Source organism: Furipterus horrens, unplaced genomic scaffold, assembly GCF_987537825.1.
Source record: "Furipterus horrens unplaced genomic scaffold, mFurHor1.1.pri manual_scaffold_11, whole genome shotgun sequence".
Taxonomy (NCBI): Eukaryota; Metazoa; Chordata; class Mammalia; order Chiroptera; family Furipteridae; genus Furipterus; species Furipterus horrens.
The window spans coordinates 66,730,599-66,758,063 of NW_028327181.1; the positions used below are offsets into that span (position 1 = coordinate 66,730,599).

The window sequence follows — 27,465 nt, forward strand, 5'->3', positions numbered from 1 at the left end:
CACCCACTGAACTCAGAGCAGAGGTAAGAGCCTCCAGTAAGCACCAGTGAACATGCTTCCCTGTTACAGAGAAGCAAGGGAGGCTCCAGAGGACAAGGATTTGCTTCCACAGGGGAGCGTCACCAGCCCAGATCCAGGCATAGTCAGGCAAAACTCGAAGCTGCACAGATCCAGTATCCTGGCATAGTTGGGAAGGCAGCAGGGCCAGGAAGGAAGAGGAGAGACATGAAGAATACAGGTTTGCCATTCATTCCACTCCTATTGATCATCTGCCTATTACGTGCCAGGCACCTGCCCTCAAGGAATTGATCAACTGAGCAGGGAATACTGACAAGTAAACAGATGACTAGGAGAAATGAATCGAAGTTTTGCGTTGGAAGGAGAGTGAGAGAGCATCATATGCAAAGCCTGGGAGACAGGAGTCATGGACAAGGCACAGTTCACAGACTGCATGTAGGTCCAGGGGCCCCAAACATAGGAGTCAAAAGGGAGTGTCCAAAATGATCTCTGAGGGACAGGCAGGTGCCGAAGGCTCAAGGGCCAGGGCCAGGTCCCCCTGCTGAGGGGAGTATCACAGCTAGAGTCCTGCAGGTTCCTTACTCTGAGCTCCCAGTGTCTAGGAAGATCCTTCCCCAGCCAAGGGTTGATTCGTCTGGTGAATGGCTTCCCCCACTTGTTTGAGATTCCTGCTGCATGGAGTCAGCCTGTGCCTGCCTTTGTGTTTCCCAAAAGCTAGGAGGCTGAGCATGTCTGGGGCCATGAGGCCCTGGGGACCATAAAGCAGGTCAGTGGGAACCACCAGCCTGAGTACAGGGATGAAGAGGAGCGTTTCTTACCAATTCAACCTAGTGTTCTGTGAGACCTGCATTCACAGGCATTGTAGGAATGATGAGTGGGCAAAGTCTTGGGACACAGTCAAAAAACTGCATTTCAAATCCATTTCAGTTGTAAATTGACCATATAACTTTGGACAATTTAGTCCATTTCTCCGGGCCTACGGTTCCTCCTCTACAAAAGGAGAGGGAGTGGGAAATGGACAGAAAACCTCTTGGGTACGTCTCAACTCTAACAGTCTATCAGTCTAAGTTGAGAATGGTGTCAGGTGTCTGAGCAAATATTTAATTTACTGCTTAGAGCCCCTAATTCCCATATATATGATGGAGATAATGCTGCCCATTGACACCTGCTGCTGGTCACCCAGCCAGCTCAGGTCCAGGCCTGACCCCTGCCCAGCCCCACTTAGGGACCCTGAGGCAATCATGCCAGCCCAGAGCCTCCAAGTACAACTCTCCTTGTGATTCCAAAGACCTCATTTCACCTGTTCCTGGGCCAGTGGGACCCAGTGGAGTGATCAGGAGGTTGCAGAAAACAGAAGTCCAACATGAAGTTGAAACAGAGGGTACAAATCATACAGCGATGGTGGGCCCTGAGGATCTCACCAAGCGAGATAGAGAGAAGACTGTGTGTGGCCCAAACAGCCACGTCCCAGTGACTAAGAGCACACATGGGGTTATTTTGACCTGAGCGCACACTTATCTCCTCTGAGTCTCTGTTTCATTACCTGTAAAGTGGGGATAATGACGCACCTCCATCAAGGTTATTGTTTCAGGGTCGAACTTAGATAAGGCATAGCACACGGCAGGCACACAAGTCTGCCTTAATATGAAAAAGAAACGAGTATCCCCCTACCTATGACCTAATGAGTCATTGATCAACCCATCCCCAACTCCAGCGAGGAGCTAGTCCCCCATCACTGTCCCCTTGTGTGAGCAGCCCTCAAGGGCTATCATCCCCCTGCCTGGCAGGCAAGAGCTCCGCTAAATGCAGAGCCAAACGCCAGGGTGGGACACAGGTGGGGACGGGAGTGGCCTGACAGTGGACCAGCAGTGGAAGGACGCTGTGGATGCTCAGCCACCCCTCAGGTATGACCAGGGCATGAGGAGATGGCAGGTTAACGAGGAGAATTGGTCCACCTCAGAGCCCCTCTTCTCCCTGGGGGGTCACCAGCCATGCCTCAGTCAGCAGTTCAATACTTGCAGGGTTCTCTGAGGCCCTTCCAGAAGAATCTACAATGATCCTGAGTCTCCTGCCACCTTTCTTCTTCACACTGAGTCCACCCCTAGGGCCCAGGACGCTGAGCCCCAGGTTAACGGGAGCCAGTGCTGCTGCTTCTGAGCGTCCCCCGCACTGAGGAAGGCGGAGAACTTCGGGTGGCTGCCTGAAAGCCACCCGTGCCCTCCCCCCCACACGCCGCCCTCCCAGCAGTGGGTCACAATACATATGGCGGATCTTACCCAGAATGTGACAGCCACCGTCACTATCAGTGGCACATGAATGTCCTGCTGCTGGATGACACGGAGCAGCCAGGGGAGCTCCCTAGCTGACGTCCCCAGTGGCCTCCCCAGTCACCGCGCACCACCCCTTGGCAGCCACCAGTGTGTGAGAATCACCAGCCTGAGGCCCAAGGCATGGTGGCCACCTTCTCGGGCCAGAGCCACAGAGAGTAAGAGCCCTCTCAAACAAGCCAGAGGTGCAAACTCCAGACCCAGGAAGGAGTGCCAGATAAAATGTAGGACACCTAGCTAAGTGTGAATTTCAGATACACAGCCAATCATTATTTAATGGAAGTATGGGACACATGCATAGTAAACTGTGTAGTGTATCCAAAATTCACCTGTAACTCGGGCATCCTGTTTTTGTTATCACTGTTTTCTGTTGTTTGCTTCTTTTGCTAAATCTGGCAAACTTGCATTCAGGTAAAGAATCTAGGAAACTGTCGGGTGTGCTCAAGGGAGGCACTGAACCCCCACCTCCCGCCCCCAGGAAGGGAGGCCCACCTTCCATGGTAGGCATTTTGGAGCCTCCCTGAGACCCAGCCCAGGTGGACAGGGAAGCAACCCTGAGATGCTCTGGACTCAACAAGCTAAACACAGTAAGAGCTGAGAAACACACTTACATAAACTATTCTTTATTTATTGGCTTGTCATCCTCCTGGGCCAGGACCCAGACCACATCTCCCAGCCTGCAGGGCACGGCCTGGCCCATCCACATGGGATCCTAGAAGTCACAGCCATCCACCCAGTCGCTGAGGTCCCGGCCCTGGCAGTGATGCCTCCAGGCCTCCCTGAGGATGCAGAGAGGGGAAGAGGAGACCCAATCAGCGGCAGCCTTCAGGCCCTGCTCAGAGGAGAACAGGAAGGAGACAGGCGCTCTAAACCACAAGCGAGCAGAGGAAAGGGGTTAGCAAGGAAAAGAGAGAAAAAGGAACTGTGTTCCCCAGCAAAGAACCCCCTAGGAGAACTTAAAATGGAACAGAATGGTCCTTAACAATAGTGCTCTACATAGCCTGCTCATTTTCCCAATGGGGTTACAGAGTAATTTGCTCAAGTTCACTCAGAGGTCAGTGGCAAAGGCCTGGAGTCCTGGGGTCCAGTCCAAAGCTCTTTTCCTACAGCCTGCTGCTTCTGCAGACAACAATGCCACTTTACGTGCGCATGGCCCTTTACGCTCCACACAGCACGGTCACAGCCTGTCCCCCAGCAGCCCCGTGAGGTAGGTGGGGCAGATACTATGTTCCCTGCATTCTGATGGAAAACTGAGACCGACACACACTGACTTGCCCAAGGGCCACACCTGGTGAACCACAGAACTGCGCCCACACCCAGCTCTCCCATGTCTTCCAACTGCCAGTGACCGGAGTTTACAGACCCAAGACCACTGCCTCGTTTAGCGTCCCACTGGCATCGTGAGGAAGACAAGCAAGATCCTGGGGTCCTGGGGTCGCATGGTCCCTGTTCCCAGGGGTCCCAAATTTGATAACTAGTATCCACCCTGCTGGCAATGTCAAAGAGCCCAATGACCTGAGCGTTCGTAAGGGACCTCTACTGCCCTATCAACGAGGGTGGTCCACGGGGGTCATTGTCTGTCCCATTAGACTGTGGGCCCCTGAGGGCAAGGACAGGGGTCTCAGCCATCTCTGAAGCCCAGCGCCCAGCACAGGGCTGTCCTCCATGTGAGCATGTGGAAGGAGTAAGCTGCATGCTTTCCACGTCCTGGGACCAGCTCCTATCACCTTGGCCGCCTCTGAGGGGGTCTACATGTCGAGTCCACACCAGTGTACAAAAGAGAGCTGTTCATTGATTGAACCCAAAGGGACCAGTGTCGTCCATCCCAGGGTGGTACCCCGAGGCCTCGAGCCCTTGGACTCCCCCTGAGCCAGGGTCACACTTCCTGACACACGTGCACTATGTCCTGCTGAGCTGCCTCACCCCACATCCCGTTCCCGGGGCTTCATCTGCTCTCAGACCAGCAGGTCTCCAAAGCCATGGCCACTCTCAAGGCCCACCTCAGGCCTGCTCTCTATTCACAGCCCTGGTCACCTCCCCCTCCCCCTCCCTGACCACAGAGCTCCCGTCCCTGGTCCTCCTCACAGCCCCTCATTCCCAACCCTTCTGCCGCCTGCCACCTGGGGAACTGTCCTGGTCCGGACCCACAGCTCTCAGCCGGGCTCCTGTAAAGGCTCCTCCACGGGTCTCCTGCCTCTCTTCTTCCCTAGACATTTCCTGCCTTCCAGTCACTCCAGCAGCCTGTCCCTGTCACATCTGTCATGGTCCTGGTGGCACCAGCCACCTGGAGCATCTTACCTTCCCCACAGGCTGCCCCCTGCTGGTCTCGCATCCAGAAATGAGAGTAAAGGAGGCTGGAGACTCTGAAACTCCCACCAGAAGAGGCTGGGGAGCTGTTGGGCCTCTGCCGAGAGGACCCTCTGTGGACCACAGGTCCAGTCTGATGCCCATCGATGCTCACCCCAACGCCCTGCCTGGGAGCAGGGCTTCCCATTATGTGGAAAGATGAGGGGAAGGCGAGGGCTGGCGCGGGAGGCTCTGGTGTGCCCACCCTGCTCCAGCAGGGGATTTACTGTTTCGTCTGTGCACACCGTGGACATTACATAAAAGGTAGGTGCACAAAGGTGCCACCGTTCAAACGCTAACAAAAGGTTTGCTGGACCCAGACCTCGTGGACCTGGAGGCAGGCTTCCCAACAGATCAAAGCCTGGGAGAGCCCGGCCGGGCCCCACGCCCCCTTGTGAGTGGCTTATCCTCCCTGACACTCGTGTGTGGTCAGTAAGCTCTTCAGTGGTAGACACCTCTGCCCCCGGAAGGTGTGAGGATGAGACTGAAGCCACGGGAGGGTGGCAGGGACACAGCGGGCTCTCAGAAAAGGTGAGTTCCTCTGCTGCCCATCAGTCCTGGCCACCTCCCCTGCGGGGCTCCAGCCCAGTTACTCACCAGCTGCTCAGGCCCTGGTTCCCCTGACTTATCTTCATGGCACAGATAACAGAATCCTTGAGGTTAGGATCCAGTAAGTCTAGGGTGTGAGGCAGAGAAACACCGTGAGGGAGCAGGTCATACATGAAGAATATGTGTGTGTGTATTTCTCTCTGTGATGTGCACCCACACACACACACACACACACACACACACACACTTCCATCCTAAGCCCAGCTCTGTCTCTTGACCTCTCCGGAAGCACAGGTCTTGCTTTTACCACTTTCATCTCTTATCAGAAGCAATTCCCGCTCCATTCCTGTAGCTCTCAGAATAGCCACCCCCCTGGGACTCCAAACTGATTGATGGAGGGCCCACCCTGATCATTGCCCTTTCCCTCTCTCCTTGGTAGGACCAGCAGGATGTAAGGAAATCCCCACCCAGAGAAAAAGGCAAGAGGAGCAAACAAAACGGGAAAGAAGCAAAGGCCGGTGCAGAGGCCAGGCCCGGCCAGCCCCAGGCTCAGGCCAGCCTACCAATGCAGTACATCCGGCACATGTTGGTGGCATTTTCAGTGAGACTTTTGCACCACTTCCGGCTATTGATCTGGAAGATTCCATTGTTAGTACTTCCATCAGGTTCATGGTCCACAGCATCTGTATGGAAGCCACTTGCAAAGTAAGCTAGACAGATCCCTGCATAGGGTGGAGACACAGACCTGTGGGTCACACGTGATAGTCAAGGCCAACCCAGAGCAGAGTGTTCATGGTGCGGGTCCCACACATTAGTGCCTTTGAGCCCCAACTCCTGCTGGCAGGTGATCAGGGCAGGTGCCCTCCCTCCTACTTGACAGACTAATCCACCGAGGCCCAGAGGGACAAACTGACTTCTCAAGGTTACATGAAGCTACCAAATGGCAAGCCTCAAGCCCGGACCTCAGGCCTCCTGCCCCTACGCCAGCGGTCTTCCCCTTGTCTCACTGCCCTGCACAGTTCGAGGCCAAAGAGCTGACTGTGGAATGAATGAGCGAGCAAGTGAGAACTCAGTCTTCGGAGGCGAGACTAGGAGTATGCAGGTGGGACCTGCGAGGGGGCTAGAACTAGAGGAAACAGAGTCCCTGAGTGGCTGTACCTCATGGCTTCCCCAAACTGCCACCGTGGAAAAGTTTGGTAGTATGGTTTACACAGTTTGCCCCGAACATCAATGGGAAGGCCTGATCATCAGGCGAAGATTAGGACTGGGGTATAAACTGTTCTGTTCCTTTGAATCCCAACTTTAGCTGTTTAGGAAATGAAAGGGGATTCTCTTCCGGCTGCTTGTTGCCTGCCTGCTATATATTTCACTCGGTGCTGGGTGTTCTCTGCCTGTGATCCCATATAAACCTTGTTTTACTATTGAGAACCCAGGATCAGAAAGCTTCTGAGGCCACACGCCTTGAGAGACGGGGAGGAGGGAAAGGAGGAAGGGGACGGTGCCTGTGGGAATGGGCCAGCCAGGAAGAGGGGTACTCACAGTCAGCCAGGCTGTAGCCCCGGTATCCCTCCAGGCCAAAATTTTTTAGCACTCTAAACAGCTCACAGCGACCGTAGATCTTGGCTTGGCCTGGGGTGAGCAGACAGCTTAGCAGAGAGGTCAAGGCCAACCACAGGATCCCGGGTGGGCACAGCTGCCTTCTGGGAGCCTGGCCCCCAGCTCCCATGCTGGCAACCACACTGGCTCAGAGCTGGGCTCTGGGATGGCAGGCAGCTCAACAGCCACAGCCGTCACCTCATGCAGTCCACCCCTTAGGAGAAGGAGAGACACCAGGCCTGAGTGTACCTGAAAAATGGGGGGAGGCTCCAACCCTGCCATCCTGCCCCCTGATGGAGCCTCAGCCACATCCAAGGGGTCCTGGGGCCAGCACCTCTCCCTTCCACCACACTGCTTCATTCCACCTTGTCCCAGACGCTGAGGGAAGCGGTGGGGACATGGGGGAGAAGACAAACACACTTGGAGCTCCATACTACATGCCAGCACCATGCTACATGCCAGCGCCATACTACATGCCAGGCAGTACTGCATCCTGAGACCCAGTCTTCATAACTAGGAAGGGGCCAAATCACGCCCACCGCCCCTTCTATACCATCACCTTGCTAAAGCCTCTCCTCCCTTGAAGCTCAGCCCATTTGGTTTGCCCTCCACATGTCTGCTCACTGGCTCTGGAGGTCAGTCCCTGATATCACGAAGGACATCGCATCTAGTTATGACGTCCACCTGCACTCTGACTCAGCCACGACTCCTGTGGCCTTGTCACTCCTGCATCCATCATCACCCCACATTTCCCCGATTTGTCAACCTTCCACTCTCTTCCTGACCACCTCCTCTGCCAAACCTTTCCACAGCTCTTGTGACCTCCAGCACACTCGCCCTCCACTTTCAGGGGGTAAAAAACAAAAAACAAAAAAACAGTGGGCACAGCCTCAAGAATGGGTGTCCCTGCAAATGCATGACCTCCACCTACTAGAGCTCCTACTCATCAAGGATGGCACAGAGGGCCATGGATGCGGCCCTGCGGTAAGACTTGAGTTTGAAGCTCACCCTTATGATTTATGACATCTCTGACTTTGGACACTTCCTGCATCCCAGATTCTTCATCCATAAAATGAGGACACTAATAAAATCTGCCTCATGAGAATGTTGAAGAAATGAATGAAAAAGAAAGGCACACAGAGAACTTGGCTCTTGGCACTAAAAATAGGTTAGTTGTTATTTCTGTTGTGAAGTAATTGCACCAGCAGCAATGTTTGTCTTTGGTCAGCTTTCTCTCTCCCGTGTCCCACAAAGGATATTCAAGACCCCCATTGCTGTCCTTGAGCCACCCACCCTGAACTGCCCCAGCCCAGTGCTCCCAAAAGACCTCCCCTGCCTCAGGGAGAAAAGCACCTGAGATTTTCTTCCTCCTACCTTTGCCCATCGCACTTACAGATGCATCAGTGGCCTCGTGCATCTGCATCTGCAACCTCTACTGTGAGGATGAGGCACCTCTACCCTCAGTGAGGCCCACATGTGCTCCACGCTCTGGGTTTCACTGGTTCCCGTTGCTGAGCCTTGTTCCCTGGGCCACCTCCTTTCTCAGCGACCTCATCACCTCCCCCTCACCAGCTCCTCCTTCCTCTGAGCACATAGATGGGCTTAGGGCCCCAGCTAGCAAAACACCTTCCCTTGAGTCTTGTCATTGTCTACACTAACCTGTCTCTCCTCCTCTTCTCATCTAAACTTCTAGGGGAAAATTACCAATTTCTCACCTCCCATTTGTTTTTTTCAACCCAGCAAAGTTTAGCTTCACCCCACCACTCTTCAGAAACTGAGTCTGCAGGCCGGTGACTTTATAGGATGACTTTCGAGCGGCAGACCTTCACACAGCTGCCCCTGCGTGTCTCCACTTGGATCCCCAGTCTCCTCAGCCTAAGTCCATCTCAACCGGAACTCACATTCCCACTAAACTCTTCCCTTTCTTGGGTAAAAGACTCTTGGTTTGCAGTCCACGATGTTTTTTCAAACCAGAAATATGGATGCGGTTCTTCACTCTTTCCCTCCATTGCTGCACCCTTCACACCTCCAGCCAGTCGGCCCCTAAGTGCTGTGGATCCCCCTTTCCCTCCGAGAGCACCGTCTTGCCCCAGTTCAGACCACATCATGCTATGAGGACGGTCTGCTTCCACCCAGCCCTGACTCTTGTTCCAGAGTATTCTACACCTATTTCCCGGAATGAAAATTTTAAACAAAAAGGCCTGTGACAGCCTTTGAAGACTCCCTTCATCTTGCTCCTTAGCGCGACCACAGGGATCCCCGTGATTTAGGCCTTTAGACCCCTCCCTCACTTACACCTTAAGATCCAATAATGCCATCCTGTTCACCTCGTGATGACCCTACCATCTAGGACAGGAATTCTCTCCTTTCCTTTGCACAGCTGACTCTCCCTCCTACTTCACCCTAAGCACCCTATGCTTCTGCCCCTCCAAAGCCACACTGGACTGTAATATATGTTAGTCTTTCCCAGCACCAGGTAGCCTTGCAAAGAATAATGGCTGCCTTATTTTTCTTTATATCCTAGGAGTCTGGCAGTTGCTGGTACGCAGTAACTGTTCGATGGATGCTACTTAAACAGAAATATACTGAAGTTGTGACCACAGAAGTATGTGCCCTTCCCATCAAAGTACAGGGAAGGGAGGGGAGGAAGACAATTAACCTGAGTTCTTCAAACCTGGCGGACACTGTGCCAAGCCTCTGCTAGATGTTTGCTGGGTTAATCTCATCAAATACCCTCAACAATCCAAGGGAAATACACTTATGATCCCCATTTTATAGATGAAGAAACCAAGGTGACTGCTATACAGTGACTCATTTTGAATCTTTAGCAAAGTGACTAAATGCAATTTTATCCTGAGCATCTCAGAGCAGGTCTAGCGGCCTCAGGAGTGAGGTGTGGTGGTTCGGAGACCAGACACCTGCCAGCAAGGCTGCTCTCTCTGAACTCACCCGCTCCCAGCCCAGGACGCCCATCATCTCCAACTGCTACCCTTCTTTCTCTGTGCCCCTTTCTGGCCAGAACCACCCACAGGCCAGTGTCCGTGATCCTGCTGGGGCCTCAAACACCAGCCTTCTGAGAATAATGGGGGAGAGCAGGCTCTAACCAGATGTAGAACCTTCTGGAACTTCCTAGTTCTATGAGCTCATTTCTAGAACCATCTCTCACCCACTGAGCTATGACCAGTTCCCCTGAGCCCCTCAATCTCAGAGCCTCGGGGACATATGAGTGTCATCTAAGCACAATGTCCCTTGCTCACCTCTACACACACACACACACACACACACACACACACAATACCTTGAAGTATGACCCTTCTCCTCCCAACTGATCCCTCAGGAGACTCCCCAGCGATGCCGGCCGGGCCCACTGCCTTCCCAGGCTGCCTGTGTCTCCTCAAACCTCTTCCATGGAGAGAAAGTTCTTCTTGAAATCTGTCCACACACCACCCCCCTTTCTCCATCTGGATGATGACTGTTCAGCATGGACAAGCCTGGGACAAAGATGGTGCTGTCGACCCTAAATTAGGACAGGAAGTGAAAAGCAAAGGGAGTGACCACCAGTCTGTGTCCCCAGGGGTCCCTGCTGGGAAGCCATGTGTCCCAGCAGTTGGAGCCTGGGATTTGGGGTCAGGCCGACCTGGGCAGGAGCATAGATGCTACTGCCTGCCAGCCGGGGGCCCAGGAAACATGACTTAACCTCTCAGGTTCCTCAGGGCTCCTGGAGGAATAACCATTCCAGAAACATCTCCGAAGACGCTTAATCCCTAAGGCAGAGCGCCCAGGACTCAGAGCGCCCAGTCCGTAACCACGCTGACTACCGAGAGCACCACGCGGCCACAGACGTGCAAGTTGCACCCTGTGCCCCCTTTCTGCCGGGACTCCACCCCAGAACGACCAGGTGAGAGCTGAGGGCTGCCCCAGCAAGTCAGAGTTTCTTGCTTTCTCTCCTTTTTAGTCAATGTCATTGTAGTTCAAACACTTGCCATAAGATCTGCTGTCAACAATGTTCCGTTGTACAGTATGGTACCACTGACCACAGGTACAGAGATCTCTTAGAGTTTATTCAGCCTGCTTAACTGGAACTTCATGCTCATGGATTAGGAGCTCCCCACTTCCCCACCACCCCACCCCTTGAGGCTATGAATGTGACCATTGTGGATACCTCGTGTGAGTGAGATCATGCAGTATCTGCCATTCTGTCATGGCGTATTCCCTTAGCACAACGTCCTCGAGGCTCACCCACGTTGTCCCATACTGCAGCATTTCCTCTTCTTTAAGGTGACTAGTAACCATTGTGTGTATGGAATGCACAACTTCTTTATCCACTTATCTGACCATGGACATTAGATTGTTTCCACTTCTTGGTTATTGGGAATAATGCTGCATCGAACATGGGAGTGCAAATATCTCCGCCAGATCCTGGTTTCAACTCGTTTGGATAAATACCCAGAAGTGGCACTGCTGGTTCACCTGGTAGCTCTGTTTTTGGTGGCTTGAGGAACCTCACTCTCTCTGCCACCGTGGCCGCACCATTTTGCATTCCCACCAACAGTGTGCAGGAGATCCATGTCCCACATCCTTGCCAATCCTTGTTGTCTTTTGGGGTCCGCAGATATTTGTGAACCAGGCTATCTCACTGTGCTTTTGGGCTGCATTTCCCTGATGATTAGTAACGCTAAGCATTTCCCCATGCATCTGTTGATCATTGGCATGTCTTCTCTGGAAAAATGTCCATTCGGCATCAGTATTTCTTAAAAGCTCCCAGCTGACTCCAGGCTGCAGCCAGGCCTGGGCCTTTATTCAGGGGAAAGAGCTCTGGACCTGAGTTCAATGTCTTCCTCTGGCCTGACTGGATATTTAGTCTTGACCACTTAACCTCCATTTCCTTCCTCACCTGTAAAGTGGAGATGAGACCCTGCCCTGCCCGCTGGAACCATAGTACTTAGTCTCCCCAAGCCTTGTTTTGCTCCTCTGTAAAATGGGAACAATCCTCCTTCACTGTCTCAGTGTATAAAATGCTGGCCACTTAGACCAATCCATTTCACTGTTGTTTTTATTGTCCAGCCCTTGGCGGTGATTCTGTCTGGTTGAGTTTTGGAGTTCGTACTGCATCGGCCTGCTTTTACCATTTTATTGCTTCTTTTTATTGAGTAATCTTTCAGCTTATTTTATTTTACTGCATGTTTTGTTATTTCCCACTGGACCTTCAGTTTCAAATGGGGAATGAGGAACAGCAGCTCAGAAGGAACAGTTAAGAGGGCTGACGAAGCCCCAGCTGGGGAAAGGCAGGTCTTTATTTCTCTGCTGAGCTCTGCAGGAGTCCTTCCTGCTGCCCCAAAGCCAGCTTGGATTCAGGGCCATGTCTTAGCAGAGATCTTTTCTGACGCCCTTCAGGTTCAAGTGCTCCAGCAGCTTCTCTTCCACTCCTGGTTCTCAGTCCTGGCAGCACTTTAGGAAAAAAAAATACATCTGCCTGGGCCCCACCCCTGGCCAGTGACATCAAAATCTCCGAGGGTGGGTGTAGGCATCAGTTGTTGCTTTTTCACACTTCCAGGTGATCCCAAAGTGCTACTACGGCTGAGAACCACTGTCCTGACTGAATTTTTGATAGTCCCTGATGGGTGACATGGATTTGCAGCCATGTGTCAGGTGCTGTCATGTATGTCGAACGTACCCTTTCTGCTCCAACCCTCTGCCCAGGTTCCAGCGGCCTCAAAGCCTCACAGAAACTTGACTTCATCCCCAGACTCCTTGGGCTGAGTCAGGAAGCCCCTCATCCTGGCACAGTACCCAACGCTCCTCAGTAATCCTGGCCTCCATCACACTGCGTCGTATCCCCTTCTTTATCCCCACCGGACTAGGAGACGTCTGATGGGTCTCTCATGTCTGTTTTCCCCTTGGCAAGAACCAGATAAAAAAATCCCATGTGAAGAAATAAAGAAATGCATGAAGATCACCTCACCAGGGGGTCCAGAGGAACCTTAGCCAGAGGACTCCTTTGGCAGGGCACTGACTCTGGTCCCAAAGAGTGTGACAGGCTCCCTGTGGACAATGAACACGAGTCCTTCTCCAGCTGCAAGTGGACGCAGCCTGGACGCCTAGAAGGGACCTGCACCTGATCTGCTCCACACTTCGTACACTGAACACAGAATGCAGCTCCTCCGGACAAGTTGTGTCCCTGCTATTGTCAACACTGGTCACAGGACTTGGCTGTGATTGCAGGACATCGGTCTCCAAAGGCCTGCGACCTGTCAGGTTCCTAACTGTACACTCAGTTGTCTCACAAACACTCATTCTTTCAGTCTGGTGTCTTCTTCTTCATCCTGCCTTCCTCCTTGTGAAGGTTAATTTTATGTGTCAACCTGACTGGGCCACAGGGTGCCCAGGTGTTGGCCAAACATTATTAGGGTGTTTCTATGATGGCGTTTCTGAATGACATTTTTTAATTGAAATATATTTGACACAAAACCTGCTAACCTGATACATTTATTCATTATAATATGACTGCTATCACAGGGCTAAACAGCACCTCTATCACATGACATAATTCATTTTAGTGGTTGAAATAATTAAGTTCTAGTCACTTAGCAAGTTTGACAGTTATAATGCAACATTGCTGTCTACATTCACTATACTGTACATTAGATGAGATTAACATTTAAATCACTCACTTGAATAAAACAGATGCCCTGTTTAATGTGGGTGGGCTTCAACCAATCAGTTACAGGTTTGCAAAGAATAAAAAGACTGATCCTCACTAATAAAAGGGGATCCCTCCCGCCTGACCATGTTCAAACTGAGATATGGTCCTTTCCTGCCTGTGGACTCACTGAAATAGCAGCTCCTCCTTGGTGTCCTGGTTGCCAGCCTTCAGACCAGAACTGCACCTTAGTTCTCTGGGTCTCCGGCTCAGCCACTCACCCTGCAGACCGTGGGATTCGGCCACCTCCAGAACCACATGAGCCTTGTCATAAATTTTAAATACGTATATAAAATCTCCACTCTCCTAGCCAAACCTTTTATAGTTCCCTGTGTGTGTGTGTGTGTGTGTGTGTGTGTAAATATTTATACACACACATATCTTTTTAGTTCTGTTTTTGTGGAGAACTCTGACTGATGTTGATGCTGTGTGACCTTGGTAAAAAATCTTTTATCCGTCACCAGATTCCTCAGCTCATGTAGTCCCTTCCTTGCCCTAGTGCCACGGCTGGCTGGCATCTTTCCATCCCCTCTTGTGATTTGTGGCTGCGACAGTCCAGGGCAGCCAGACCCGGACTGGAGTTCTGCGGTGGCAATCTCCCTGCTCTGTGGCCTTGCTGAGCCTCAATCGCATCACTTGGAAAGTGAGGAGAACTGACCCCTGAAGGTGATTGATGGGATTTATGAAGCAACATGCCCAGCCTCTCACACAGAACCAGGCACCGAGTGGACACTCCACTCGATAAAGGCAGTTTTTAATTATTCTTATTTTAGGGGAGAGGAGACCAAGTAACCAAACTTTTAAGAACGGCACTTGGATCGTCACAAACAAGGCTCTGAGTAAAAGGGCCTGAAGGATAACGCAAAGGAAAAGCATGAGTTTGCTTTAACCGGCCAGGGGTCTCCTTTTATCCACGTGGGTGCTGTCTCAGCTCCTGCTGAAGTCACAAGAGATCTGGACAAGCAGGAAATTATACTGCCAACACTCACTTTCTTGGACTTACATCCAAGGGATTTGTTCTTGGAAATCAATATAGCCCTTAAAAAAGGGGGGATGGGTGAATAAAAGCATTCATCTCAGAAAAAGTGCTTGTCCATCTCTGCTCCTTCCACCCTGACATCCTGCAGATGTCCAGAGTGGTTCTCCCACCTCTGTCCCCAGCGCTGTGGTTGGTACTCTCCGAGTATCTTATCTGGGCTGCAACCACTGGGTCTCTGTCACCTGCAGGACTGGTTCATCCGATTCAGCTCAGCAGCCAGAAGGTCCTCCACAGTCTGTCCCCTCCCCACTCCTCCAGCCTCAGCTTGCAGCACCTTTCCCCATGGATAGCATCCCCTAGGCTCCTGCAGTTCTGAAATACCAACTCTTGCCCAAATTATCTGCCCAAAATCTCTCCTCAGTGGGCCCCAGATAACTCCATTTCATCCTTCAGAATCACCCCAGTACTGCAGCTTTGGCAAAAACTGTTAATTCCACTCTCTTGACCTCCTGAACCCTCCAATCTTCCTTGTTGTCCCAGCACCTTGAGTTCATCCCTGTCACATGTTATATTATAATTTATTGTGTACGGGACTGTAGCCCTGCCTGTGGGTTCCTCCAGAACAAGGAGTATGCTGTATTTATCTTTGTATTTCCTTGAGCCTTTAATGGGTAAGGCACATGAAAGGCACTGAATAAAGGTTAGGTGAATACATTTAAAACACACTGATGAGGGAGGTGATTTTGCGGGATGGGGGACACACAAACACACACACATTATAAAATGACATTGTAACCATGTTGATGTCCTGATTTGATATTCTACTCCAATTACGCATGATGTACCCACGGGAGGAAACTGGATGAAGGGTACATGGGATCCCTCTTTACTATAATTATATGAAAATAAGGGGTTTTTTAAAAAGGAAAAATGCACAGGCTCATTTTATGGTTCTGAACAATCTAATAAAATAATTGGAAAGGAGGGTCAATCAACTCTGGAATATTTCACAAAGTTTAATTTAAGATTATTTAAAACTGACTGGCTAGAGGGTAAGTGATTAGAACATAAACATAACACAAATGTGCTTCGACACCTGGCCGGTGTGGAGCCGTAACACACATCTGCTCCCAAGGCCTCTGAGCCGCGGTGCAAGGGACCAGAACCCGGAGGGCCGCGCATCAGGTCAGCGTTGCTGCATGAGGTCACCTATGACGAAATGGCTGAGAGACACAGAGCTTCAGTCACACTATCGGACAAGCTTGAAAGGAGCTGAATTGTGGGGCCTGAACCACGACTTTGGGAAGCTGTGAGACCAAAGAAAAACCCGAGTCCCCGGCCTCAGCAACACTGATCACACGCTGGAGGTGATCAGAAGCGAGGCTTCCAGTCAACCGACAGCTGCAAAAGCTTCCCAAGGCCTCTATAATCCTGAGACCCTTAGCACTCAGGTGGGCTAAAAACCTGATGCTTCAGGGCCCTGGGAGTCCAGGGCCCTTGATAATTGAGGTCTCTAATAACTTTGAGAATCACGACACCTTTAATAAATTGAAACATTGAGTAACTTAGGGCTTCTAACAACCCAAGACCTATTGTTCAATCAACTGAGATACTTAGCAACCCAGGTCTCCTAGCAACCTGGAGACTAATCATCAGCAACTCCTAGCAACACACAGTTGGCCTAGGGGCCCGGCATGCTGGCTTCCTGGTCCCAGACTGCCTCGCCCTGCGCAGTGACTGCACCCTGAATCTCCATGGGCAGTGTGATCTAAAAAATAGAGGCAGAATCGTGAAACAAAGACCTGTGTGTAGCCCTCTGCTTTTGCCACCTACTATCTATATATCCTTTCGCTTAACCTCCCAATCGGTCTCCTTACATATAAAATGAGAATGATAATTATGGTATATAGCTCATAGAGTTATTGTGAGAATCAGGTAGGAAGGCTTCTGGGAAGGCACCTTAACTTGCTATCCATAGGCAAGTTGCCATTTCTGACTGCACACTCTCCCCTCCCCTCCCAATACCCACTATGTGTTGTTAATTCTACTTTCAAAATCACTTTCCCATGTCTCCCAGCTCTGTCACCGCCCCCAGCATCTCTGGTTCCTTCACGGCATTGTCTACATCGCTGCCAGGTCTCTTTCCAACGCCACATATTGACAGAGCTGTTGAAGAGATTCTTCCAGAGAAGCTTTTGTTTTTGTTTTGTTTTCCTGACAGACATTTCTCCTTAAGATGAATCAGAAGCCCAAATACATGCCTACATGTCACTTTTGCCTAGAAGCTTTCACTGGCTTCCTTGTCCTTGGAGTCGAGTTCAAACTCTTCAGCATGGTGAGCACCCTCTTCATGATCAGGCCCTGCCTTTCCAGCTTCATCTCCCATCACTCTCCCAGCCCCCACCCGCTTCGCTCAGTCCCAGAACAAACCTGAGAGGCGGGCAGTTTCACCTGAGGTTCACAGGAAAAGATGGACGGCCGCCGACGATGACAGGAAAAGAAACTGAAAGAAGTAACCTACCCAAGGTACAGAAGCAGTGATTTGAAACCAAGTCTGACTCAAGTTCTCTGACTGCAAAGCGCAAGATTCATCCCTGCCTCCTACAAGGTTCCGAAAATGGGATTCTCTGGCTACTCTCTCAATAAACCGACGTGGGTCTTGTCCCAAAGTGTCACTACCCTTTTCTGCGGGAGTCACTGGACCTTCAGCTTTGGCGGAGCTTGAGGACTGACCGCCAGGGGGCGCTGTCCTCGCGCACAAATATGTAAATAGCGTACATCAGACCTGAGAGACTACTAGGTCCAAGCCCGGTGATGCTCAAACTGTGGCCCTTCTCATTTTGCCATATGGATCACGGTATAATTTTAGGACAAATGGTTAGCAACTTGCCTCCATGTTGCTGGTCCTCAAAAAGTATATTATTAATGTTTTAGTGGCTTAATACGTCATTTTTATTCACATCATTCCTGGCAGTATAAAACAAGTTATTCAGAGTTTTAAGAATATACATTTTTCTCCATAAGACTCAGTAACGCTACTCTTATTAAAATAAATAAGACCTGTAAACATCTGTATTGGCCCTGTTTGGTTCTCAGGGCTGGGGTGTGAGGGGCAGGCAACATGGCCTAGGACCCATCTGTGGCTCTTAGCACATGAGAGTAATGAAAGCTAACATTTATGAAGCACTTACTGGATGCTTTCTCTCACTTGAAATTCACAAGGCTCCTCCTCGGTTTGCACTGTTAGGTCACTAAGGAGGAATGGCAGAGGAGGGGGTTTGAAACCAGGGCAGACCTGGCATCAAAGCACTGGAACTCCTGCCCCGTAATGACAGGGATGTTGACATGATTCTTCCACAAGAAGCCTTTGTTTTTGTTTTTGTTTCATCTTCCTGACAGAGACATTTCTCTTTAGGATGGATCAGAGGCCCAAATACAGGCCTGTGTATCTTCAAAGCCCAAGTTCTTTCCACCTCACTAGACAGGCTGCCTGCAAAGCCCAAGACCCATGCGTTCCCCTTGGAAAGTTCCAAAAACAATGTGATTCTCTTGTCTCAAAGGTCCCTCTGCCCTGGTAGCTGCTGAGTGAGGACACTGCTCAGTAAATCACAGTTTCCTGGAACTTTTCCCCTGCTGATCCATTACTCTGGGTTTCTAAAAAATACAGACAAACATTTATTAAGCACCAACTATGTGTAAGGCTATTCCCTTTTTCTCTTCATGCCAGCATAGGAATGGTGAAGTGGGAATAATTTTTCCCATATTACATGGTAGCTACAGAAGTGCAGGTGAGGGTTCTCTCTTTTGTTGATGGGGACTCGAAATGCCATAAGAAAAATCAGCAGGAAGCAAAGCTGGAGGATGATAGTGTTGGGAGCGGCCCTGTAGATCATCAAGCCAAACCACAGTGGCTCGTTTCACAGGTCAGGAAACAGAGGATAGTCCTGAGGTAAGATCGCTGGTCCAATACCACAGAAAGTGGGAGCAGAGAGGGAACCAGACACAGACGGGTTCATGCTGTATGTAAGGGTGTTTTGACATCAGCACTATTGATTTTAGGCAGAATAATTATTTGTCTTAGGGGCCTGTCCTGTGCATCGTAGGAGTTTTAGCAGCACCCCTGACTTCTACTCACTAATGGCCAGTAGCACTCCTGTGCCCAGCTGTGGTCATCAGAAATGTCTTCAGACATTGCTAAATGTCCTTTGGGGGACAAAACCACCCACAGGCCCATCGAGCACCATGAACTTGGAGTTCAGCTCTTCCCTTGCAGTTTGGGAGGGAATTGATTTTTGGGTGCTAAGAAAAGGAAGTCTTCCCTCCAAGCCCACCAGCATTTCTGGAGAACTTTGCTGGGGTCCCTGATCACAGCGTGGAGAGGGTATCCCTCAGATGGGTGAGGGGAAGGTGCCAGGGGGCACACAGCATGAAAGCCAGACCTTCTAGGGGGTCCATAAGTGTCCTCATTTCACAGTGGGACACTTAGGCATTCAGAGCCTTGAACACACCCATGGAACTTGGTGTGAGTCTCTTAATGTTCATCACAGGGAGGCCCACGCAGTTTCCAGGATAACAGTCTGTCAGTTTGTGCTCTGGGCCCATAAGCAACACCAGAGGACTCCTCTTAGGTCAGCTTTGTTGATTACAAGATGAGTGTATTGATATGAAGTTACGTTTTAGAAAGTTAGATGTAGTCCCTGACTCTGACTTGCTGTAAGCCCTGGAGCAATTTTCTTTCCCTTTGGGGATCTTCATCCTCACATTCATAAAATGAGGGTGTTGGATGCACCAGTGGTAAGCAGTCTTCCCACCTTCCCCATCAGCCTCCACACCCCAACGCTGAGAATCAAGCAGGGCAAATAAAGATGCCTACAGGCCATGTTTATTATAATAAGAATAGTGTTATTGAATCTAATGCAGAAAAACATATATTCTTAAAATTCAGAATAACCTGTTTCACTGACAGAAAAGATGCGAATAAAAATGACTTAAGCCACTAATAATATTAATAATAGACTTTTTAAGGAGCAGTGACATGAAGGTAGGTTTCTAACCATTTATCCTAAAATTATACCGTCATTTACATGGTACAATGAGATGGGACACAGTTTGAGCATCATGGGGCACAGTCCTGATAGTCTCTTAGGTCTGATGTATGCTATTTATATTTTTAAATATTATTTATTGATTATGCTGTTATAGTTGTCCCAATTCTTTTTCCCTTTGCTCCCCTCCAACCAGTACCTCCCTTCCCTCCAGAAATACCACCTCCCTTAGTTCGTTCATGCATGTAAGTTCTTTGACTTCACCCTTTCCTATACTATTCTTAACATCCTCCTGTGTATTTTATACCTACTAATTATGCTTTTTAACCCCTGCACCATTTCCTCATTTCTCCCCCTTCCCTATCCCAACTGATAACCCTCCAAATGGTCCCCATACCTATGATTCTGTTCCTATTCTAGTTGTTTGCTTAGTTTGTTTTTGTTTTTATTTTTTAGATTCTGCTGTTGATAGTTGTGAGTTTGTTGTCATTTTAATGTTCATAGTTTTGATCCTCTTTTTCTTAAATAAGTCCCTTTAACATTTCATATAGTATTGGCTTGGTGGTGATGAACTCCTTTAGCCTTACCTTGTCTGGGAAGATCTTTATCTGCCCTTCCATTCTAAATGATAGCTTTGTTGGATAGTTTTCTTGGTTGTAGGACATTGCTTTTCATCACATTGAATACTGCTTGCCAGTCCCTTCTTGCCCGAAAAGTTCCTTTTGAGAAATCAGCTGATAGTCTTATAGGCACCCGTTTGTAGGTAATGCTCTTCTTTTCTTTTGCTCCTCTTAAGTTTCTCTCTTTATTTTTAATCTTTGGCATTTTAACAATGATGTGTTTTGGTGTGGTCATCTTTGGGTCTAGCTTGTATGGGACTCTCTGTGCTTCCTGTACTTGTATGTCTATTTCTTTCACCAAATTAGGGAAGTTTTCCTTCATTATTTTTTTACATAAGTTTTCAATTTCTTGCTCTTCCTCTTCTCTTTCTGACACCCCTATGATTCAGATGTTGGCACATTTAAAGTTTTCCAGAGGTTCCTAGCCTCTCCTTGTTTTTTTTCAATTCTTGCTTCTTCATTCTGTACTGGTTGACTGTTTATTTCTTCCTATGTTCCAAATTGTTGATTTGACTCCCAGCTTCCTTATCCTCACCATGGGTTTCATGTGGATTGTCCTTCACTTATTTAGCAAAGCCTTCATATCTTCCCTTATGCGTTTGCCATACTTAAGCATATCTGTCAAGTCTGTGAGCATTCGTATCACCAGTGTTTTGAACTCTACATCTGTTAGGTTGGCTATCTCCTCATCTGTTAGGTTGGCTATCTCCTTGTCGCTTAGTTCTCCCACTGGAACCTTGATCTGCTCCCTCTTCTCTGTCTCCTCAACTTGACAGCCTTCTGTGTTTGCCTGTGTCTTAGGTAGAGCTGTTGCCCTTGTTACATTGTAAGGGGCAGAGTCTTAGGTATTTGTCAGTACGGGCAACGCATTTCACCACATTGTGGCGCTGTATGTTGGGGAGGGATCTGAGAGGGAACAATGCCGCTTGCTCAGCACTCACCCCTTTTCCAGGCACTTCTTCTGCTTCCTGTATGGGGCTAGTGCCTCTCTAGCTGTTGTCCTGCTTGTGGTTCCCAGAGTGGGTGGATCTGCAGACATTCTAAGACTGTGGGGGCCCTTTAAACAAGCGGACTCTACTAAGAGAGCAGCTGTTTCTTCTTCTACCCCACCCCCCACGGGTTTGCACAGTCAGAAGCAATGAGGCTTAATTTTCCCTGGTGCTGGAACCATGAGCTGTGCGTTCTGGTCTGGGGTTGGGAGCACTCCCCAGGTGTCCCTTCTGACTTCTTTAATGTGTGACTGTGCTTCCTGCCAGTCTGCCACAGTCACTGCCTTGCTGCTGCTGCCACCACCTCCACTGCCACTGCCACCGCCGTCATCACACCGCAGCCTCTCCACCGTGGCTCTGTCTCTCCTACCTGTCTGGATGAGTATTACTTCTCTATATATTTCTTTGTTGGACTTCCATGCAGTTTGATTTTCTGGTAGTTCTGGTTGTTTCTAGTTTTGAGGTAGATGTGTTCCTTCTTATGGTTGGGGAGGGAGGCAAAGCATGTCTACCTATGCCTCCCTCTTGGAAGGAAGTCTCTTCTATTTATATTTTTGTGTGCCAGGAGAGCACTCCTGGTGGTAAGCCCTCAAGCTCCGCCAAAGCTGAAGGTCCAGTGACTCCCACAGAAAAGGGTACTGACACTTTGGGACAAGACCCACATCAGTTTATTGAGAGAGGAGCCAGAGAATCCCATTTTTGGAAACTTGTAGGAGGCAGGGATGAATCTTGCGCTTTGCAGTCAGAGAACTTGAGTCAGACTTGGTTTCAGGTCACTGTTTCTGTACCTTGGGTAGGTTACTTCTTTCAGTTTCTTTTCCTGTGAACCTGGGGTGAAACTGCCCGCCTCTCAGGTTTGTTCTGGGGCTGAGCGAAGGGAGTGGGGGCTGGGAGAGTGATGGGAGATGAAGATGGAAAGGCAGGGCCTTATCATGAAGAGGGTGCACACCATGTATTCTCATTTAAGATTTCCATGAGATCACAAATATTGCCAATCCCCCCTTACAGTTCACTGATAAATATTTGGTGGCCTCCACAGCCCTCCTACCTTCACACACACACACACACACACACACACACAAACACTCATGTACACACTCACAATCACACACACAAGTCCATTTTACATACAGGAAAGCTAATGGTGGACATTGGCTAAGATGAGGATCTGAAGGATGAAGCATATAAACTTGTTTTTGTTTTGTTTTGTTTTGTTTTGTTTTTGTAACCTCCATATCTTCTCACTCCCTCCACCACACCCTAAGGACGTGCAAGTTGGAGGAGGTTAATATGATGGCGCTTGATTGTTTAAAGCAAAGCAGGCATCATCCTTCCCAAGCCTCCGTGTAGGAAGCAGACTTTTAAAACAGAACACACCCAGTGGTGAAGCCAAGACCATCTTTTATTGATTAAAGGTCAACTAGGATGTAGATAAGTTAAACTATGCAGAGACCTAACATTCTGAAATGCCAAGTCCTACGGCTGAATATCTAAAACCAATCACTCAAAATACAAAAAGATGCAGCTCCTGAGGAATGATCAGAGCCTCAGTCCGCCCTGCACCTCACATCCAGACCACCAGCCTCTCACAAGCAGGACTGCAACAGAGCTCAGAACCCACACTGCTCAAGACAGAGACCTGCAAACATGCACAGAGCTCACGGATAGACCATCGGGCAGACCTGTGTATTCCTACTGCTGGGAGTGTGGCGAGGTCAGGGCTTGGCCAGAGAGACAGACAGGTGGGAAGACAGGGGAGACAGAAGGGGAAGTGGCTCCCACACGAGAAAGAGAGGTAAGAAGTAGCTACTGACTTTCAGTTCCTTAAGCATTCTAAATAAGAAGTGGAAACTTATTCTTCCCCAAGCGAAGGTGGCTTCAGTTATCACCCAGTCTCCTCATCAGAGGAAGCCAATGCATACAACGCAATGGAATTCTTTAATCTAGTTACATTATCAAAAAGAATTCAACACTCGGACTGAAAAAGCAGCCATTTCCTCTGAGTCTAAGGCAAAGGGTTGAGAACAAGGCAGGTCAGAGGGTCAGAGCTCAGACAGGGTTTGGGGGTGAGAGTCTCAGCTCTGGGGCTGGCCTCTGGAGGAGGTAGCCCTAAAGGCTCAAGGTGCTAAGCTTGAAAGTGAAACAAGCTCAAGGTGACAGCAGCAAATGTCAGGACAGCTGCTCTGGCTGGGGTGAGGGCACAGGTCCAAGCAGCCAGTCACAGCGAGGTGTACACAAGTCAACCTGGAAAATCCGCCCCCTGGGGCAAGACCCCACCAACTGCTATGGCTATGTGGCTATGTGGCCCCAATTTGTTTCTCACTCTCTTTTCAGTGCTTAACCCAGATGCTAGTATAAAGAGGTGCTTAATAAGTGCTTATAGAACAAATGAATGCAAGACAAACCCCCTACAGACACCCAGTTCACTCCTCGCCTCCACCATTCTGCCCTCTAGGGATGAGAGGAAGCCTCTGCCTCCCTGGTGACTTCCCAAGATAGTTTTTATTAAACCACTCATTTTAACTGGGTTCCAAGAACAAAAGTACAGATGCTACCAAGTTGTAAAGGACAAGATTATTGTAGGAAAGATCTAATAGGCAGGATCGGACATGGAAATGGATCTGCTGATTAAGCTCTGGGGGCAGGGCCTGGGAGGGTGGAAGTGGCTGGGGCAGAGCCAGGGGTCCCTGCAGCAGGGGCCTTCCGGGCCCGTCACCGCTGCTTCTGGAGATGTACGGTGGTGGCTGGTGCATAAAATGTGAATGTGCTCAATGCCACTAAGCTATACACTTTAAAATAATTAAAATGCTAAATGTTATGCTATGTATATTTTGCTACAATTGTTTAAAATTTAAATTAAAAACATTAAAAAACCATTGTTAATGTATGGCCCCATACAAAAAAGCAGGCAGTGACCAGATTTGACCCATGGGCCGTAGTTGCTAATACTTGCCCTCAAGAAACTCCCTGGCGTGTGCCCCAGGAATGAAGTACAGGAGTTCCTCACACCTCTTTCTGTGTAATAAGGGAGAAAAAAGGAAATAACCTAACTATTTCTTAAGAGGAAAATGAAGAAATTTATGGTGGTAGAATTATTCAGTGGACTATCCATTGATAAGTGGAGTAGGCTACAATTTATATATTAAATTTCATACCCTACTGAATAAGGCCCTTTGTATCAATGGACACACAAAAATGTGGTAGAAGCATAAAACCATACATAGGAATGATAAACACTGGATTCGTGGCAAGGGTGGCCTCAGAGGAGAGGAGAAGAGAGGCAGTGGGAGTGGAATGCACAGGGGCTTCAGTTACATCAGCAACGTTTTACTTCTGCACGTGAGATCTGATGCAAAGATGACAATGCTAAGATGGGATGAAGCTTAATGGTGGGTAAATAGATATTTATTATGGTCTCTTCTATTCTTGTCTCATCTTTGAAATAGTTCATGATGAAAAAATTAATTCAAAAAATGGAGGAAAGCAAAGGGAGGAACACATTTTTAGGAAACAAATCATCAGTTTGAAAGCATGCCAGTAGCAGCAACAGGTATAGCAGAGGAGCTCATCAGTCCCTCTCACGGACACTTCCGGGGTTTCTCAGACTTCTTCAGCTCAGCGGCTTAGAACTCAGGGGTGAGCCTGACACAGAGACCCGTGTGCAGGACCAAAGGATGACTCTGCCCATGGGTTTGTCCTCTGTGGCTGGAGAAGGGAGGCTGACAGAGCCCAGAACACCCACACCTGAGAACCATGCTCCAGCCACAGCCCACTTTCCAGAGGCAAGCCTGCCCACAGCCACAAGGCACAAGAAGTCATTTCAGGGCTTCAACGTGTCTTGTGAAAACCCCAAGTTCTCTCACCAATACCTGTAGAGATTAAAATAGACAGGTTTTCATTTCTCCTATCCTACTGGAAATGGAAGGGTGGGCAGGCTCTGAGCAAAGGTCCTTTAGGGCAGGATGGAGCTTCTCTTCCACTCCCTTCCAGCCCCTGTGCTACTTCTGCCTTTGCATTGTATTAAAATTACTTTTTTACATATCTTTTTCAGTGAGTGGTTCTCATCCCTGGCTAAACATTAGACTCTCTTTAAAAAAAAAATAACAATGCCTGGGGCCCACTCAAGACCAAATAAATCAGAATCTCCAGTATTAGGACTTTGGCATTCATATATATTTTTAAAACTCCCCAGATGATGATTTAAATGTGCCATCCGGTTTGAGACCCATCGCTGCAGACTGTGGGCCCTTCAAGGTCAAGCACCAGGTCATGAGTGTTTAAATCTCCAGAGCCCAGCAAAGTTTGGTTCACGGTAGGTGATTGACACGTATTTAAAGAGAGGATGAACACAGATAGCAGAAGACAAAGATCAAGGATACAGAAAGGCAAATCAGCGATGCATTATGCAGAAGGAGAGGGCAGTGATTTGAGACTAAGGAGTGGAAAAGAATCTTTAAGATGCCAGGGGCGAAGGATCAGGCTGCGCGATTGTGATGTTGTCTTGCATAACAACTCTCTAGTTAAAGCCAATATAAAGCTTCAATGCGGAATAAACAGCACCTGCCTCAGAGAGAAATGAGGTGACAATGAGTCAAAAACGTGAGTTTCTCAATGTGCCAGCACAACGGACTGTGGGGGCCAGGACCCTCGGTACTGATGAGATGAAGAGGGCAAGTGCAAAAAAAGAAGAGAAAGAACAGAATTGGGATTTTGAGAATCATGGAAACATGTGAAAAAAACATAGCCAGAAAGATAAAATCCATGATTTCAAAATAAAATGGCAAAACAATAGAAAGCAAGCTTGATAAGAGTGGAGTGAATTCCTGTCATCCTTATGCTCATTTTTTTCAAAGTGTTATTGTTTTAGCAGCGGGAAAAGAATTAGAGGTAAATAAAATATGCAAATGCATTTTATAATGAAAAATCCTGTGATAAACAACTGAGATAATTATTTTGAAAACTGTCTGAAAAAGCACAAAATGTTCTAGAAATGTGAAGTGGCATGATTAACATTGTAAGGTAGATGTTGCTGTGCATGCTAAAAAAATTAGCCCTCCAAGTGTTGGTCATTGACCCAAAGTAGCCTTAGCTTCGTTTCAGAGAGCTCTTGAAAGGGAGGCTCTCCGGGGCTGGGGCCTGGAGGAATGCATTGCTTGTCCGGTGTATATGTGTATTGATTTTAGGAAGCAAGGGAGAGAGAGAGAGAAAGAGAGAGAGACACACGTCGATTTCTTGTTCCACTTATTGCTGCATTCATTGGTGGGTGCCCCCTGACTTGGGATTAAGCCCGCAAACCTTGGTATGTGGGAACAACGCTGTAACTAGCTGAGCTATCCAGCCAGGGTTTAGAATAAAGTTCTTAATATGATTTATGTGCCGTCCTTGGCTTTCCTTGATTCTTTGCCATCCCCTCACCCATCACTGTTCCTTCTCATCTAAGATTCTAACCAAACATACGAGGTTCCTTCATACGTTACCTTGGGGCAGGGAGCTTCCTCTCCGCACACTCCCACCCACCCTGTCTACCTGACTGCCTTCTGTTAGCCCTTCAAGACTCTCCCCACCTCTCCTGTCTCCCTCATCCATCTCTTGGATCCCTATTTCCACCCCTAACCCTGGGCTGGGTTGGGATAGATAAAGGGAGGTTTGATTTCTTCTACTCCAGTTGCAGGTGACTGGGGAGGGCTGAAGTGTAAGACGTAAAGGTTGGGCAGGTTGGCAGGGCATCAGATCATGGAGGATTTTATAGGTTATATTAGGGAGTTGATGCTTCATCCTGAGCATAATGGAGGCTACATAAAGGCTTTAACCAAGGGAGTGACTAGGTTAGAATTGCCATTTAGAAAGACTCATTTACTTCATACCCCATGATGTTAGGCTCCGGGAGCCATAAATGTACCCACTGACACTGAGTACTTTTCCTCCCTGAGTCTGAGAGGCTGACGACTAAATCATGGTGTGAAGTCAGGGAGGGCAACTGGGTGGGAGGGAGAAAAAGAGGAGAGAGGCAACAGAAGGAAAAGCGCAGGGTGCAATCTCGTGCTTGTGTGGGTCTGCCTCTGGTAGGTAAGTCTGTGGACCAGAAATGCCGATGAACAGAGCTTTGACGATGTGACACACAACTGGGTCCTTTCTGTTTGCCTCTATTTGTATTTTTATCATCCTCATTCTACAGATAAGGAGACGAAAGCCTAGAGAGATCAGTGACTTTCCTGGAGTCAACACGAATCAGAACAGGAATTGCAGCTCCCCACCTTGTGTTTGTCACCACCGGCCCTGCCCACCGGGGGGCGCTG

The 27,465-nt window shown here is 49.0% G+C and overlaps 1 protein-coding gene across 1 annotated transcript; it reads right to left on the reverse strand.

Annotated features, from left to right (window-relative positions):
- Window positions 1-2,957: 2,957 nt before the first annotated feature.
- Window positions 2,958-7,165, reverse strand: LOC149998104 (sperm acrosome membrane-associated protein 3-like). The gene is made up of 4 exons (XM_090291929.1): window positions 6,780-7,165; window positions 5,804-5,962; window positions 5,289-5,367; window positions 2,958-3,124 (listed from the first exon to the last, which is right to left on the reverse strand). Exons 1-4 carry the CDS (start codon window positions 6,964-6,966, stop codon window positions 3,058-3,060), a joined length of 492 nt encoding a protein of 163 aa, XP_090148055.1. The 5' UTR covers window positions 6,967-7,165; the 3' UTR covers window positions 2,958-3,057.
- Window positions 7,166-27,465: the final 20,300 nt, after the last annotated feature.